Below are 18,890 nucleotides of genomic sequence, written 5' to 3' on the forward strand. Positions count from 1 at the left end.
GGGTTTTTGTGTGAGTGTGTTTTTCCCCTCTGACTATCCTTCTGCATTGTTTTCTGTGTGTTTGGTCATTTAGACTCAGAAACCTGTTTTGCTGGTGGGTGACAAATATCTCACCATGCACGCAGCAGAGTTATGATGATAACAGGTACAGAGTATAGTTGTCACCCCTACACCCTTCTCAGCCAAGGCCCTTTGTGCCGTGTTCTGACACTAACCTCCTTCTCTTCATTTGGTACTGACCTCTTTGTGAGCCAATCTGAGTCCCGATTTGCCTGGAACTTAGGGGTTCCTGAGATATGAGAGTCTCAGTATGAAAACCAGGAAAGACACCCTGGTCCTAGTGCTTTGTCTGAGAAAATAAAAGGTATTTTGAGAAAATACTGCCATCGTTGTGATAGGTGCTCTGTATATCTATTGAATTGGGTTTCGGTGAGGTCACACAATTTAGGGTAAAAATGAAATTATGGGAAAACTTCTTTAAACCATGAATTGTTCTTTTTTTTTTTTTTTCTACACGTGGTCAGAAGAACTCCTTCCAAATTCTTTCTTCAGCTTATCTGCATCTTCTATACTAGCTTCCTCTATCTGTTTTTATGAAATTTTTTATTCTGGCTCATACCTTCTCTGGAAGGATTGGAAGCCACACCTGTTAGCCAGATGGCTGAGTACTTCCTTCCAGAATCACACAGAAAATCCCTGCCCTGTGGGATCTCTATATCTGCCCCCTGGGATGGCCATTCTACTTTCTGGATTTTCTTTTTGATTCTACTCCTTCCCCCCATCACCATGGCCACCACCCATCTCCTCTTGGAAGCCTTCCTGAATTGCCCAAGTAGGATTAGTCCTTCCCATTCTGTGAAATTGTACCGCTGTATTTATTGGGCACGTATTATGTGTTGGGCACTTTACTAGGCTTAGAAGAGAAGATAAAAAAAATTAAGATCTTGACCTCAGGTAGCTGACAGTCTCCATAGGGAGACACTCAGAGGGAAGCAGAGTTCTCCCACTAAAGAGAATCAGAAGTTCCTAAGCAAAGTAACTGCATTTGTGAGATTTTAAAAAGCTGACACAAGTCTCTTTCTGTAACTACAGCTTCCTTGCCCCACTTGAACCACAGCCCCTAAATATCTAAAGGGACAAATTTTTACTTGGTAATTCAAGTCTATAAAAAAAAAAAAAAAAAAAAAAAAAAAAAAAGACAAATCAAGTTTCTGATTCCAGGCTGCCATTCTGATTAACTGCCAGTAGAGGGCGCCAGCAGACAGTGTAGTTGCACTTCTATGGGTAAACTTAGTTGTTTCTATGGTTTCTGTCCAGAAAGCCTAGGGTTTAAACCAGTCTCTGGGCAGCACAATGCTGTCTTCATATCTTATCCTTCTATGGCCTGAAATGCTCAACATTATGATGAAAGCAATTAATAATTTAGTCACGTTTGTGTCTTTACAGACAAAAGGTGAGGTTCCAGATAAAAAGTGTTTCTTGAAGGAGAAAAAAAAACCCCACAAACCAACTCAACTAAGAAGCTAGACCTGAGTGTAAGGAGGGGAAGTTCTTGAAGTCAGATAAGCCTGGATTTGATATCCAGCTGAGCCTTTGATCACCTTTTTGAGTTTGGGCAAGTAGCTATAATCTCACTGGGCCTCGGTTTTCTCATCTAAAAAATGGGGGCAATAGTCCTGCCCACTTTACAGATTTGTTATAAGAATCAAATAACGTATGTACAAGTCACTTAGCAGGGTGCCTGGCAATAAACTGTTGTTTTTATTATTGGTAGTATCTCTCGTTTGATGGCCTTATCTCCAATACTTTCTTCACCTAGCTCAGCTACTCCTAGTCACAAGTAAACTGTATCATCTCCTATAACTGTACCATCCCTGAAAGCTCACTTTGAGGCTTCCCATGCTGTGGTGCCCAATTTGCCCACTCCAGCAATTCTCTTATCTCAGTGAGCCCCCATTCCATTGGTCCTACTACTTTTTCACTATTAATCACCCATCATGGCCTCTTTACTATAGTTTCCTCATTCTGGCAATGTGGCACTGCTGAATAGATGCCCTTGAGCCTTCTGCCTCTCTCCCACTGTTGTAACCATGGGGAAAATCCCCTAACCCTATTTAAACCCGACAACCCACTTTCTGGATGTCTGTGCGTGGGCAGCTGAACATCACTGGGGAGAATCAGACCATTGAGCTGCCTGGATTTACTTAAAAATTTTTAAAAATGTTTATTCATTTTTTGAGAGAAAGAGATAGACAGAGCACGAGTGGGGAAAGAGCAAAGAGAGAGGGAGACACAGAATCCGAAGCAGGCCCCAGGCTCTGAGCTGTCAGCACAGAGCCCGATGTGGGGCTTAAACCCACAAATCGTGGGATTATGACCTGAGCTGAAGTCAACGCTTAACCGATTGAGCTACCCAGGCGCCCCTGGATTTACTTAAATCTGTAACCAATCATATCAGGTGGATATTCAATAGTTCCAGACAAGCCTACCACCCCTACCTAGTGAATTTACTTTCTTTTTCCCAAAACCTTTCCTTCTTTCTTTTTTTAAAAGGTTTATTTGTTTATTTTGAGAGAGAGAGAGAGAGCAGGTAGAGTAGGGACAGAGAAAGAGGGAGAGAGAGAGAATCCCAAGCAGACTCCACACTGTTAACACAGAGCCTGATGCAGGGCTCAAATTCATGAACCATGAGATCATGACCTGAGCTGAAATCGAGAGTCGGACGCTTACCCAACTGAGCCACCCAGGTGCCCCATCTTTTTTTTTTTAATGTTTATTTATTTTTGAGAGAGAGAGAGAGAGAGAGAGAGAGAGAGAGAGGCAGAGAGAGGGAGGCACAGAATCTGATGCAGGCTCCAGGCTCTGAGCTATCAGCACAGATCCCAGCGCGGGGCTTGAACTCATGAACTGAACCGTGAGATCTTGGCCTGAGCCAAAGTGGGACACTTCACCAACTGAGCCACCCAGGCGCCCCCCAAAACCTTTCTTACTCTCTTCAAGGCCTTACTGCCTCGTCCTGCTTTTACCCTCACTTTTATATTTCATAGAGAAAAACATGGGCAGCTGTGTGAGAACCCCCTTCCTTTTCTACCACCGGATGCTTCAGTCTCCCCACACCTTCACCTCCAGCACTAACCCTTAGACCTGAACAAGAGGGCCCCCATCTGGAGGCCTGGATCTTGGACAGTCCTGCTCTCGTCTGGCTCCATCTGTGTCCTCCTTCATGGGGTGAGGTGCCTGGCCAACGGTACATGCCCTACTTGCTTCTAGACCATATAGGGCTGTGAAAATCCCTACACAGTTGGCCAGAGCTGCTTCCAGAATTCACACGAATGTTTTCCTGCCTGCCTGCCCCTCCCCCCCCCCCCACAAGTGGTTGATTGCAGGGAGGCCCAGAGCAGAGCTTGCATGTCTGCGCTGATGTATACCTGGGCATGTGTGTGAGGCCCTCCCTGTGAGAAACAGAGCTGGGGGTGGGAGGAGAGAAAGGGCACGAGCTGCAGGACAGGGCCTCCGTTTGTATTCTCAAATGTCAGGGGTGGATCTGGGCATGTCTTATTCTGCGGTAACCTAATTAAGCATCAATGCACATCACTCCACCAAGAAGGTCCTTATCGAAATAGCTAATATCTGTACCTTGGCAAGCCAAGGGTGAACCAGCATTTCACGTAGCCATTTCTTCCTGGAGATGACATCAAGTCTTCCTTGATAGCACACTCCCTGGCTTCCCTTCACCTCATTAGCCACACTTTCTGACTCTTGGTGATGGAGTCTCCTTCTCCACCAGACCTCTTAACTCTGAAGTGTCCCAGGCAGAACCAGCTACTGAGGGGCCTGGAGCATAATGCAAATGTGGAACCCCTTGTGCCAAATTATTAAGACTTTCAAGCGCGTGACAGCAGAGCATTAAACTAAGCACAGGGACGGTCTAAGTGTGGGGCCCAGACTGTACAGGCTGCATGTCTACAAACCCAGCCCTGGCCCCAGGTTTCAATTCCTTTGTCCTGTCTCTCTCCTCACTCACTGGGTGACCTCATCCCTTCCATGGCTTTAAATTCCATCTGCACTCTTACATGTTAGCCCTACCTCTCTGCTGGGTTCTAGACTCCTTGCTACCTTTACCTGGAGGTCTCCACCTGGAGGTCCAACACAATTCATGTCCAACACAGAATTCGGGAAACTCTCTTCCCACTCTACCCCACGAAGTGCACCTACCTGAATAAAGTCTCCACCATTCACCAGGTTGCACAGGCTGAAAACCTACAGTCCTCTTCTGTCTGACTACTTCTCTCCTACCTTGCAGCTAATCCATCAGAAAAAACTTTTGGGTTCATTACTAAGTAATGCCTCCGATCTGATTATTTCCATCCCTTGGATACTATAAATACATCATTTCTTGCCGAATCTACTGCAATCTTTTGCTAACTAGTCTTCCTGCTCCTACTCTTGTCCTGTATCTTATATTCTCTGCACCATGGCCAGACTCAATATTTTGAAAGTAGAAATCAGGTTATGTCATGTTTTCTTTGAAACCTTCAGTATGCATGGAATGGACTTCAATCTAAGGATCCCTGCCTATGGGATCTGAACCCTGCCTCTGCCTCCCCACCCATCTACCACTCGTTGGCTTTTCTCACACTGCCCTTCAGCCACACCCACCTTCTAGTTCCTTCAACACAGGTGCTCAAAGCTACTGCATGGCCTGTCTGTTGCTCTCTCTGAAGCATGCTCCCCCATATCTTACCATGGTCTTTCCTCTACCCCATTCAGTTTCAGTTCAAATATTGTCTCTGAAGTGGTCTTTCCTGACCACAGTATCTAATATGGCCCTCCTACTCCAGTCTGTCTTTATCCCATTATCTTACTTCATTTTCTTCATAACACTTTTTATACCTGAAATGATATTTACTTGTTTGTGATCTGTGGCCTGCAGCCTCCACTAGACTGTAAGCTTTTTGTAGGCAGAGCTTCATTTGTTTTGTTCCCTTTTACATTACCACTGCCAAGAACAGCGCCTGACATACAACAGGTGATCAAGGGATGTTTGTGGAATACCTGGGGACTGGCCTGTGGCCAGCTTTCTTCCATCCAGTGAAATGAAGAAAGTTAAAATACGACTAATGCGTGTTTTTTTTTTTTTTTCTGCTCTTATTGTTGAGCAGCAATTTGATCCAGAGAGACAATTTTGATTTTCTTGTGGAGAAAGAAGTAGGACTTCTGGTGTCTAAAACTAACTTGGAAAGCATGTGGGTGACTGAGCATTCATCTATTCTTGAGAGAGATCACAGGGCTCAGACTGCTGAATAGGGTCACAAGGGATACTTCTTGCCCCTATGATCAATCTTCTTGATGACTGGTTCCATAGAGTGGCCAACAGATTCCTTTACTTTGAGTCAGGGGGCTGGGGAGCCATGTTCAGTAGTCTGCTTCCTTCCCTTTTCTCTTTAACTGGATGCCAGTTCTCCTCTTTAGCATCCAGGGAGCTCCTAACTCATGCACAAGGCAGCTGTACTCAGGAAATGCAAATATTAAAGCTATGCATTGGTGTTGTCATACAGTCAGTTAGTACAGGTTGAGCTAAGGGGTGAGGATGAGCAAGGGAAATGAGGAAAGGAAGGAAGAGAGTCGGAGAGAGGTTCTAGTCTCCTATAATAACCCCAAGGAGCACTTCTGTGGGTCCTTCAAATGACAGAATCATCAGTCCAGTGGCGTTCAGTCTAGTCATCTCTCTCCATGCACCCCCTGCTCTACAATTAGCTGAGATGCCCTCCTCAAGGCTGGCTGTGCAGACACTTGACTTGTGCAGTTGCACATGGCCCCATGCTCAGAAGAGTCCCGAATGTGCTTTAATGCTCTGTTGTTGCTGTCTTGAAAGTCAATAATTTTTGAACAAGGGGCTTCACATTTTCATTTTGCACTGGGCCCTGCAAATTATACAGTTGACATTCTTCCACTGTTTAATCTGGGAGCTGGGTCCTCTGTGAGCCCACTTCTGACCTTAGGACATCTTCCTCCCCCGAGTAGTGTCCATCAGTCTATTCGTTCTACCTCCTGACTGTACTGCAAATCTGCCCACTTATATTCTCTCCATTCCAGGCCCAGATGATACTGCAGGACTCCTAGCCATTGTTCAGCCTATGGTTTTCACAGTCTTGAACTCGTTCTCTGTGAGCTCCCCAGCGCCTCTCGTGCCAATAGTGTCACTGATCACAGCAAAGCCTCCCCAGGGCTCAAGGGAACCACGCACAGTTGACATCTGGCTCTGGAGTGGAAACTCCCTACACCTCCTGTAAATCACTGCTCCTCAAACTTGGCTGCTTGCTGGAATTGCCTGGTGGGGGGGGGGGGTCTTTAAAAATTCTACTGCCTAGTTCCCTTCCAGAGATACCAATTTAAGTGACAGAGTGTGGTCTATGTATTTGGACTATTTATTATAAGCTCCTAAGTGACTAGCTACATAGCAAAGTTTGGGATCTACTGCCATGAGTGCTTCCAAAGTGCAGGGCCGGCTGACACTTCACCTGCTCTAAGCACACATTGCCTGGGGAGGGTTCTAGAAGGACTTGCTTTTGCAATAGTATTACAGACTCCAAACATTGTAGGCCACTTCTCTTTCCATGATTTTCACCTGTACACAGTGTCTCTTCTATCCCCACAGGGAATAAGGAATGCTCATCCTCAGTCAGAGCACAGAGGTGGGGGGCTGACTGACTCATGCCCACCTGGGTGACTTGGGGTGCTGGCCTAGCCCCAGCCACTCTTCCCACTCCCAGCAGCCTTGCTGTTGCTCTGCCAGGGACTCTGGACAGAAACCAGAGGGAATGGGAACAGCCAGGAGAAACTCAGGTATGTCAACGGGGACCCAATGTGAAGGGCGAAAAGGAAAGGTGGAGGATACATAGTGTGAGTAAATATGGCTGAAGAGTCCTATGGGTGTTTGGCACATTCTAGAAGACAGTGAGGGGCTTTAGATCCTTAAATTAGCATAGATTTAGCCCCTGACATTTTTCATTTCTGTTCCAAATGACTTTAGACTGGCTCATGATTATACATTTAATACCCAACTAACATCCTTATCAGGCCTGTATTCGGGGTTCTTGCCTTTGTGTCCTGAATTGGCTTCAGTAAGCTCACAACCTTCCCCAGATTGTAAGAAAAATTATATATGTACATGCAGATTCTCACAGAGATCTGTAATCTTATACAGGCTAAAGCCTCTATGTTTCCAAGCACGGAAAAGCATCTCAGCAAGGAACTCTGTGATAATTAGGTATAATGTGATGGGCAAATGACTCCCACCCTCTGCCCTGCCCCTCCAGCCCAAAGGTGTTTTCTGGGTGTTGTGTGAAGAGTGATGTGGAGGAAAAGATAAGGTTGACCGGGAAAACATCACACAGGTTCCCCCGTTCACAGTCTTCTCCTGACCCAGTCTTCCCAGCTTGGGCCAACAGGAGGGCGACAACAGTTGGGAAATTCCCAGAATTGCTTCTTGTGGCTGAACTGCAAGTCCTGGCCAGCCACAGGCCCGCATCCTGTCCCTTGACAGGTAAACTGAAGCTGACTGTGGCCACCAGAGGGCAGCACGCCCAGCCAGGGCCGGGATGGATCCGCAGGCGCCGCCAGACCGCCACCCCCCCCCCCCCCCCCCCCCCCCCCCCGCCCCTGAGCTGCTGTTGGTAAACTGAGCGGGTGCCCGGCGGCCATTTCATAAGCTTCAAAAGAACATGACCTTGTGTAGCAGATGATTGAATTTCAGTCCCCACTTCTTGTGTTGGAGCTGGGATTTACTGTACTTTCTGAGATCTCACTTGGTCCTTCTATATCATAAAGGGTAGATAGCAAAATTACCCTCCACAGCTCTAAGGTGTCACTTGGGACAGCCATACATATGCAGAACTTAGTACAGTTCATGCGATCAGCCGTACAAACTGTGAAACATCTGTTCTGTAGCAGTATAAAAATTGCAAACTATTCTTCAAGACAGAAGAGAAAAAAACAAAAAGAAAAATGAATTCCATTTCAAGGAGAGACCTGCCATTTCCGCTTCCTCCAAGTGACCCGAGGTCCCCAGTCATTTATTTAACGTTAGGCTTGTAGAGGTTCAGTGGTATTGTTATCACTTTACCGATAAATATAATAGGCCTCCTTGGGGCTGTTTCCCAGCCCCACCCCCACCCCCACCCCTCGGAGGGCTTCCAACACGGTCTCCGTGGGCGGCCACAGGCTTGGCCTTTGTAACCCCGCCCCCTAGGACAGGACTGACTGGAGCAGGAAGAACAGAGTCGAGCTGCGTCTCTGGTTTTCTGACTCAGGCCCGCAGAGAATGGGCTCATGGAACTGAGCCCTGCAAATCACAGGGTACTAAGAGGAAAGCCCTTGAGCTCTATCTGGAGCTCAAAACTCACAAAATCTGCCTTGATTTCTACACATCCTAATCCATGGGGTTTTTTTCCCCTGAAATTTCCTTTGATTTTTTTTGAAATACTGTATTATCCTTAAAAAATTATAGGTAGGTGTGTGTGTGTGTGTGTGTGTGTGTGTGTGTGTGAGCGAGCCTCATCACTATTGCCGTTTTGGGCTAAACAATTCTTTGTTGTGGGGGCCGTCCTGTACATCATAGGGTAGTTACCAGCATCCCTGGCCAACATCCACTTGATGTTAGTAGTAGCCCTCCCAGCTGTGACAACCAAAAATGTCTCTAGACACTGCCAAATATTGTCTGGGGAGGGAGGGTAACTGTCCCTACTTGACAGCCAACTGATGGACTGATCTATCTGTTTATCTATCTATCTATCTGAAACCAGTTTGATTCAGAATCTGTTTCTTATAGCCAAAAAATTGTTGACCAAGGCAATGAAAAAACATGGCGGAAATTCTGTGAACTGCCCAAATCTGAATACAGCAAATTAGCAGCACAACTGGGACTTGATCGATATTAGGTCTCCTCAATGAACACTACCCAGTGGACTACCTACTGCTTTTCCACAAGAGAACCCTATCAACTTGCTTACTTACCATTGTGCCATTCCCTACACTAAAAACCCAGTACTACTGCAATTAGGAGAATACGTTTATGGAAGGAGACATCCCTGGCTGTATCCCCTTATTTGTTTGGAACACCAAAATGAATAATCTGGATGAGGATCATGGTCGAACTTTTTCACAGGAGTGTGAGCTTGTTGCTGGGAATGGCGGCATGTCATACCTTCCCTAGCCCCCATGACAGGGACATGCTAAACGAAGGGCATTCCCAGCCCCACTGGGATCCTGTTCCCTTACCAGCTGGAGAGATTTAGCTTGGCATGTTAATTTTCCCCACATTTCCATGTTTTCTGAGGCTACTCACCTCACCCAAGTCACTGCGGGATGGTAGAAATAACTGTTTTTTACATTCAGGACTCGTATTAGCCATGGAAAATTTTGAAGGTCAAAAGGAGGTGAAAACGCCAAATAGTTCTGCGTAATAAGCATGCAACAAATTTGAGCAGATGAAAAGAATTATTTTGAAATTGGCATCTAGTAAAATCTATTCATTTTGGTCTGCAGTTATATGACTTTTGGCAAATGCCAGGAGTCCTGTGACAACCACAAAATCAAGATACAAAGGAGTTCCATCACCAAAAAGAACTTCCTCCTATTGTCTTTTCTAAGTCAGCTCTTCTTCACCAACCCTAGGCCTAGGCAACCACTCATCTGTGCTCTGTCCCCATAGTTTCACTTTTTCCAAAATATCTTATAAATAGAATCGTAGAGTATATAGCTTTTGGAGCCTGATTTTTTTTTACTCAGCAGAATGCAGATTCATTCATGTCACTTCTTCTCTCAATAGCTTTGTTTTTATTGCTGTATTCCACCATATGGATGTGGCCATTTGTCAGTTGAAAGACATTAGGGTTGCTTCTAATTTCTGGAGATTATGAACAAGCTATTTTAAATATGTACCTACAGGTTTTGGTGTGAACATAATGTCTCAAATCTCTTGGGCAAACTTTGAGTAGTGGTACTGCTGGGGTATATGATAAATATATGTTTAATTTAACTCTGTAAGAAACTGCCAAAATGTTTTCCAAAGTAGCTGTGCTATTTTGTGTTCCCATCAGTCATGAATGAAGATTCTAGTTGTTTTCCTTCCTTATCAGTCCTTGATATTGTTATTTTGTTTTAAAATTTTATTTTAGTTATTCTAGGCACGTGGGTGGCGCAGTTGGTTAAATGTCCGACTTTGGCTCAGGTCAGGATCGTGCAGTTCTTGAGTTCGAGCCCCATGTTGGGCTCTATGCTGACAGCTCAGAGCCTGGAGCCTGCTTCAGATTCTGTGTCTCCCTCTCTCTGCCCATCCCTCGCTCACACTCTGTCTCTCTCTGTCTCTCAAAAAATAAATAAATGTTAAAAATTTTTTTAAATTTTATTTTAGTTATGCTAATATGTTTATAGTGGCATTTCATTGTAGTTTTACTTTATCTTTATCTAATGACTACTGATGTTTAGCATCTTTTCACTTGGTGAAGTGTCTGCCCAAATGTTTTGTCCATTTTAGAAATTGATTTGTTTGTTTTTTTATTGTTGAGTTTTGAGAGTTCTTTACATTATTATGCATACAGCTCCTTTGTCAAATATGTGATTTGCAAATGTTTTCTCCCAATATGTGGCTTGCTTTTTATTCTCTTAGTACCTTTCATAGAGAAAAAGCTTTTAATTTCAATGAAGTCGAATGTCAGATTTTTCTTCTATAGATTGTGTTTTTAATTCGAGTTGTTTTTGATAATCTCAATCCAGGATATTCTGTGGATATCAAATATGTTTTGTAAGTGTTATGAATTCTTTGAGTTTCTCATTCAGCTCCTGCCTGCAATGGTCTGCAAACACTTTCTTTCATTTTTCTTTCCAGCACTGCCCACATGAACACACCCACACACTTAACCCTTACAAACACAGATTTCCTGTGTCACTCAGAACCCTCAAACCACCCTTTCCAGGCCTCCTCCCAAAGATCACAAAAGTCACATTTTCCAAAGTGTGTCTTTTAATCATGCAGGGGCAAGTGTTGGAAGTTTGGAGTTGTCAGTGCTATGTTTATAGTCGAACACTCCAGAATGTCATTCTGGATCCTTCTTCTCAAAATTACGCAAGTAGAAATTATATTCTGGAAACTCATCCCCCTCCCCCCCTACAAAATACACCCATCCCTGCTGTAACAAAGTCATGCTATAGATCAATGGACTTGAATGTTCAGTCAATTAGTTAGCTATGTTTATCTATTTGTTTTTTGAAACATTTCCCATATATTCAAAAGAACAGATGTTTTCAGAGGCTGCTCTTACGTCTGGATACAGTGCCCTCCCACTTAGGTCGATGAGAAGTCAGCCATTTCGCAGTTGATACAATAAAGGAATGCCGGGAAAGAAAAGGAGAGGAGAAAGGGTGGAGTTACAGTGTAGAAGAGGAAAAATATGATTCATCCTTGAACACAAGAAGTCAGTCCTTTCTTCCATTTTTGTACTCACATTAATACAATCTTTAGCATTTCTATTCTAAATGTGCCCCATGCCAGTTTATTATAAGACATGTCAGTTATTTTATGTTTGATAAATCTCCATTTAGTGCCTCCCTTCAGTTTGGTGAAATTATTGTCTTAAACCCAACCCAACTATTACAAGTTATTTTTCATCTTGAAAAGGTCCCTTACACTATAAGGTGTTCCAGGCCAGAGGGACTCAGAATGCAAGTGAATCCCTCATGTCACGGTGTCAGGCACCGAGTCACCCATTCATGGTTCCCCTTCTTCCACTTCCTGTTTGTCCATTTGTGCTTCCTGCTTCTTCAGCGTCTGCACCCAGAACTTCAAAGCTTAGTTTGTCCTTCAGGGATCAGTGGCTAAAAGCAAACAAATGGATAAAGAAAAAAGAAAGAATGATATTCTTCTCGTTCTTCTGTGGACAAGAGACTCGGTACAGAGACTGTGAGAGCCATCCAATGTGGCCAAACACAAAGAGACGTATCAGGGCAAAGGTCTGTGTCTGACCACCAACAAAGCTTGGGTCACACAGACACACTATGGTTGCTCACAGATGCATACACAATAAATCCTAACATTTTTGTGAGGTCCTTGGGTGATAAAAGAGAACTCCCCCTCCAAAGCATTTTCTTTTCAGACAGCTGATAAAATTTGACAGCTTTGAAGAGGAAATGACTGCAGGATGTCGGTAGCAGAATCACAGGGGAAATGCTGCACTCTGCAAAGCCTCACTCGAGTACCGTGAAGCATAGCTTGAAATGGATAGAGACGCTGGTTAAGGACATCATTTTATAAAAAACTAAAATCTCAGTAATTTCTTACAAGTCAGCAGCTGTAGCCAAGACATGGACATGGATATTTTTCTGTTTGTGTTTCATGAATTTTAGAATGATTTCTTCTGTCAGACCCTAAGATGTTTTTTACCAGCATTGCAACATGTCAGGGCAGTGGAAACTTTCATCCACTCGACAGCCCAGAAGTGCTGCACAGAAGTGCAGAAATTTTCTGCTGTGTCATTTTCTGTTTCTTTGACATACCTCACCTGTACTTCTTCGTTTTTCCTTACACAGCCCAAACAGCAAACACTTGATCTAATTCCCAAGAATGTCGGGCGCTTCCAATCTTCAGGAGTTGACTTTTTAGGAACAGAGTATTCTCTCAATCCCCTCCTATGGGTTTGAGATATACATTCTTCACCACTGAAGAAATAGTCTTCCGTTCTTGATAACTGACTTTCTAATATAAATCAGAATTGAACTTTATCAAGTGTAGCTTCACAATCTTTTGAAAACATATGGATTTTTAGTTCTTTGACTTATTGATATAATAAACCATTACAAAACGCTTAGAATAATTTTTCTAATATTGAAGTACTTTTACATTCCTGGAGTTTTCTAGACACTTGCGGTACATGAGTGACAAAACAGGCAGCTCTCTAACTTTGTGGAGTTTATGGTTTATTTAAAATGATTTTTATAAAATGAGTGGAATTACTCTATTTTTCTATGCAGAAACTGTTTTGATTTTTAGTCCTTCCAGGTGGGTTTCGTGTGTGTATGTGTGTGTGTATGTGTGTGCATGTGTATTCATGTGTGCATGCATATGTGTGTACGTGTATGTGCGTGTGTGCGTGCGCATGTATGTATGTGTGAGTGTGTATGCGCACGTGTGTGGCAACTAAATATACATAGTTCTTGATCTTTCCTTTTATAGTTTACTGAGGTACAGGTTTTTATGGTACAATGCCGTAAAATTCTTCTATTGTCACTATACAATTTGATGATTTTTAGTAAATTTATAGTGCTGTGTAGCAATCACCACAAACTCATTTTAGAACACTTTTGTCACCCCAGAAATTTTCCTCCTGCCCATTTGCAGTCCATCCCTGCCCTCACCCTTGGCCCCAGACAGCCTGCTCTCTGTCTCGATAGCCTTGCCATTTCTGGGTATTTCTCGTATATGGAATTGGAATATGCTGGCTTGTGCATTCGGCTCTTTTACTGAGCACAGTGGTTTTGAGGTTCACCATGCTGTAGCACGTGTTGGTACTTTATTCCTTTTTGTTTTTGAATGGTGCTGCATTAAATGGCTGGACCACTCCTTGTACACTGTGTTAGTCCATCCACCACGGGATGGACTCTGGATTGTTTCCAGTTTGACCATTAAGAATAAAGCTGCTGGGAGCATTTGCATCCAAGAAATGTGCTTTCACGTCTTCGGGAGTTGATTCCTAGAAGTGGAATTGCTGGGCCCTGTGATAAGCTTACGTGTTAACTTTTTAAAAAGCATCCAGTGTAAGGACAGTGGCTCCCCTGGTGGAGAGTTTCCTTTTTTTCGCCTGGTGGTGGCCCCAGAGAAGTTGGAAAAGTGTCCCCTACTCTCACTGGTACAGTGACCCAGTTTAGGAGCCAGCAGGATGGGACCATCACTTTTTCTCTGGCCAGACTTTCTGCACCTGCGGTAAGCTGGAAATGACACACCCCAGCCAGACTTCTGATCGCTAAGCACTTCCCAAAGTGATTCTTGGGGTGTTCATTGCTCCTTGTCTCCAGCGCCGGTGCCCCTGTCTCAGGAGTCAGTGCAGATGCTTCCTGGGACCTTCCCCTCTGGGCGGGCAGCTGTTCCTCTACTTCTATTGCATTGCATGTTGGTCAGCCCTGCCTTCCTACGTCTTACAGAAATCCTCCTCCCCCAAATAGCAGGCAGATAGCATTCTTCTTTGCTTTTGCTTTCATTTCACATTTCCCCATGTTGTTAACTGAAGTAATTTTTTGGTCATTTCAATGAAAATTTGGAAATGGGTCCATTACGCCATGAGGTAAAGCCGCCTGAAATTCTAGGTGGTTCTTCCTTCTGGGCTCCCTCAGCGCATCCCCTGTGCTCCCTTTGGCCTTCACACTGCCTTTTTTTCTCTCCCCAAGGACTGCCCCTGCTTATCCACAAAGAATGTGTTCAGATTTTATGGTTCCTGTGACGTCTTGGCTGACAGCTTTCAAGCCATACTGATCCCTTTCCTTCCCTGAATGCTTTCTTTTTTATTCTTTCCCAGATAATGAATCCCTCATTTCTGCTGCCCTTGTCTCTAACTGCAAACTCTGCATGCATTGTGGTATTAGTAGAAACTGCCAGTAAACAGAGAATAGAAGAATTTGGGGGTCGAGGAGGACCTTAGCAAGCATCTTGTTAAACCACCTCGTATTATATATGTAGCAATGAAGCTCTTCAGAAGTAAGTTCTTCTCGTTAATGATAATAGTAATAAAGCAAAACCTATTTTACATTTAAGAAAGGATCACTTATGTATTGTATCCTGCTAGCAAGTAATCCCATGAGGCAGGACAGGGTCATGTGCCCAGGATGACATAGCTCACTCCTGAAATGCTCTATTTCAAAACTTTTGGAATTCACTCTGGTTTATCTTATGTAAATTCTTCCTACCACTGGGACAGATTCTCCTTAGTGATTTCTCTCTCTTGACTCATTTAGTCTTAAAATTTTCATTTTGAGAGACTCAGCCTGAAGGTCATTGAAGAGAAAGCTAACACAGAGTTATTACAAGTGATTTTTGTTTTCTTTATTAAAAAAATGACAGCAAAGGGAAGACATATACACTCCCCATACTCCCACCTCTCAGGAAAATAACCTTTAACTCTACACCTTTCTGGTGTGAATCTTGGTATTATGATTTTCTGTGCTATGCCACATTTGTGCTTGTGATTTTCCTATGCTACACTGTGTGCGTATATGGGTGTGCATGTGTATATATTTTTTTTAACAAAATGGAGTCACCTTTTATGTACTATTTTGGAGTAAGTGATTTTTAACGCAATAGTATACATTCAACATTTTTCCACGTCCTTATAACCCAATAAAGCATCATCTTTAAGTCTACATAGTATTTTACTTTATGGGCATACCATACTTCATTTGACTGATTCCGTGTTGTTGGACATTTAGTGGTTTATGTTTTTTAAACAATAGTGCTGTAGTGAATATCCTTACAAATAAACCTAATACACATACATTATTATCTCCTTAACTAAATTTTTAGGTTTCTTTGGTTGAAACAATGTGGATGTGTTTGCAGTTTTTAATATGTAAGGTCTGGTTTAGAGTCAGAAAGATATATCCAGAAGATGATGGGTCCATAATATTTGGCAGCTAAGATATTACTCCAGAAGAAATTGATCACACAGCCTGTTGAACGGTCAGTCCTTGAGTAACAGTTACCGTGGCTTTTGTCTTTGTGCTTCCTGCTCTGTATTATCACCGGGACTTCTCAGGGGATCATCTTTAGCTTAATAATGAAACTCACAAACACTCTACCCAGGGGCATGCCATGCCACCTGTGTTTGATTAAAATCGCCCAGATTATGTCTTTTGCTAATTCCATTTTTCTTGATCAGTTAAATAAATGCATTGCTAGAGGCCTGTGTTCTTGATATCGGATCCAGAGTCCTGCCTGAGTTGACAAATTAAGTTAGACCTGTCTCACCTAAAATAGGATTACAACACAAATCAGGTGCCTGATGGATGTTTTGTAGGTAATCAGAAAACATTTAGAGTTGGAAATGTATTCAAGATGGTTTATTTTCATCCTTTGATTTTATAAATGAGGAAACAAAGGCACAGGAAGGCCAAGAGAATTATACAGCTGGCTTGTGTAGGAGCCAGAACTTGAACCCAGGTCTCATGATGCCCAATCAGATACACCTTCCACTACCCTACGTTGCCTGCCTCTCAACCTCAGGGCTCGGGGAACAAAGATCAAGTGAGCTATCTACCATGCTGCAGTGGTGGCCTATGGACTATCACTTTCTCCAACTTCCGTCATTGCAAACACTGATAAGCAGTCACTGCATTTTTCCCATTGAGCCTGTACTAAGCCTCAGACATCCCAGACATCCCCCCTAATCAGAAGGAATTGTCATACAAGATGGAGACTCTCTGCCTTCCTTGCCACAGCTGTTTTTCACAGTGGGGCTGTCCATTCCTTCTCCCCCTATGCTGGGGAAGTGTGTGTGTGTGTGTGTGTGTGTGTGTGTGTGTGTATGTGTATGTATACACATGTGCACATATACACGTGTACACATGCACATGCACACACCATCACCACGACTAACAGTTCCGGTAAAAGTTGACTTTATGGGAAATACTATCCATAACTGGAAGTATCAGGAATCCCTCGTTCTCCCCCTTCATTAAGTGATAAGTGACAGTGCAGTGGAATGGAGGGGCAGGGTCTGTCCGGGAAGAATGTGTCCATGTGTGGTATAACATCTGTGTAGGATCATTCTGCTGTGCTCAGAGGAATAACTAACAGGTCTGGGAATGCAGGCCTGGGAAAATGAGCAAGTTGAAGTTCAGGGCAATAGCTGATGTGTGGAAAAAAAATAAGACTAATAGAATGTATGTTTGAAAACTTAATAGAATCTTGAAAAAGATTGCTTATTATATACACATTTCAAACACCAATATAGAGTAAGTTCAATAAACTCCTCTGAATGTCCATTACTGAAATTAAACAGTTATCGAGATTTTATCACATTTGCTTTTACTATGTCTTTTTTTTCTTTGCTGAGACATTTTAGAGCAATTCCCTGATGCTATGTAATTTTATTCCTCATCCTTAAACATACATTTTTAAAAATGTGGACATTTTTGGGGTGCTTGGGTGGCTCAGTCGTTTAAGCCTCTGACTCTTGATTTCAGCTCAGGTCATGATCTTACAGTTCGTGAGTTCGTGCCCCATACCAGGCTCTGTGCTGATGGCACGGAGCTGGCTTGGGATTCTGTCTGTCCTCTCTGCCCCTCCCCTGCTTGTGCTTTCTCTCTCTCTCTCTCTCTCTCTCTCTCAAAATAAGTAAATACAATGAAAATTTATGGACATTTTTTTCCCTAACCACATTGACTGATCACATCTAGCAAAACTCATTAATAATTTTTTGGTATCATCTATACTCTATCCATAATCTAAATGCCTCAGTTTTTAATAGAATCTTTTTATCAGGTTGTAGAGTAAGAGAAACATAACATGACTTGTATGCCAGGCCCATCCCACCGTACGAATTTTTCATTGTCCACATCCTTAGTAGGACCGCAAGGTTAAAAATCACTGAAGACCAGGTGAAGGCCCTAGAAACACACACATTATTGTTTGTGTTTCCACAAACACACATTATAGAATGGAGCGACATCTATAGGATGGGTGACCCTGTGCTTGGTCATGGGTGCCAGGTTTCAGCATTGCCCTGGCTGGATCACTGCTGTGAAACACTGGAGCCCCAAAATTCATTTGGGCTTATAAAATACAAATACATCAAACCTTTGAATGTACTATTCATTTATGAATGTTAGTGACTAAGCAAAACCTGTTAACTAGAAAAAAATGATGAGCAGTGACAATCAAAGGATCAATAGTTCTCCTAAGTCCCTTTCTTGCTTTAGCACACCACATGAACACCCAGCGGAATTTGCTGTGCTAATTGTCCCACAGTCCTACATGATGCAAAGTCCTTCCTCACGCTGATGTCTGGGAAGGCAGTTGGCTTCTATACACAAACAGCCACATTGTCAACCCAAGAAACATTTACCACCCGATTGCCAAATCTCCACTTCACCTTGTGCTGAGGAAGAGGCAGCCCTGGCAGTGCTAAGTAGGAAGCATTCACAATTCTGTAAGCTTCTTGTTATTACAGTTGGCTTCCTGTTATGCAAAGGTAGAAAGAGGGGGGCCCTTAAACTATTGCAATGGATGGAGACACACGCCCACAAGAGGCAACTATACTCTGAATTCCCAAGAAACATACAAGCTCCAAAATGTGGACACCAGAGGGGTGGCCCTGGAGAGGCACCCTAGGTTGAGAGCATTTGTGAATGCAGGAGACGTTGCAAGCCCGAGACACAGGAAGCCACTTCTCTCCCTCCCTTCCCCCTGTCTCCGCCCCCCCTTCCCTCTCTCTCTCTCTCCTTCTCTGACACCACCCCCCTTTCTTCTCTCACTCACTCTCTCTCTCCTTCATATTGCTACTGAGACCACATTTTTTAACCTCTTCCTGCAAAAGACAGTGATCTGGCCTAAGTGTCTTTCCAAAACAAAATTTGCCTTTTTAGGTTGAAGTGCTTACTTGTCAAAAGATGAAGGGCAGGGGCACCTTGGTGGCTCAGTTGGTTGAGCTTCCGACTCTTGATTTTGGCTCAGGTCATGATCTCACGGTTTGTGGGTTCGGACCCCATATCAGGCTCTGAGCTGAAGGCATGGAGCCTGCTTGGGATTCTCTCTCTCCCCCCACTCAAAATAAATAAACTTAAAAAAAATTTTTTTTAAAATGAAGGACATTTCTACAAGCTATAGAACATGGGAAAATTAAACCTGC

At 43.4% G+C, this 18,890-nt stretch overlaps 1 protein-coding gene across 3 annotated transcripts in view; it reads left to right on the forward strand.

The window, feature by feature from the left end:
- ARHGAP25 (Rho GTPase activating protein 25) overlaps positions 1 to 18,890 on the forward strand; it is a 90,113-nt gene that overhangs the window by 12,884 nt on the left and 58,339 nt on the right. The window contains exon 2 of one of the 3 annotated variants that reach the window (XM_053200687.1): positions 6,659 to 6,846. The exons of the other annotated variants lie outside the window; for them this stretch is intronic. Within the exon in view, the coding sequence (XP_053056662.1) occupies positions 6,822 to 6,846 (25 nt within the window). The 5' untranslated portion in view covers positions 6,659 to 6,821. The remainder of the gene's footprint in view (positions 1 to 6,658; positions 6,847 to 18,890) is intronic. 3 annotated transcript variants of the gene reach the window in all.

This window comes from Acinonyx jubatus, chromosome A3 (genome assembly GCF_027475565.1).
Source record: "Acinonyx jubatus isolate Ajub_Pintada_27869175 chromosome A3, VMU_Ajub_asm_v1.0, whole genome shotgun sequence".
Lineage (NCBI taxonomy): Eukaryota > Metazoa > Chordata > Mammalia > Carnivora > Felidae > Acinonyx > Acinonyx jubatus.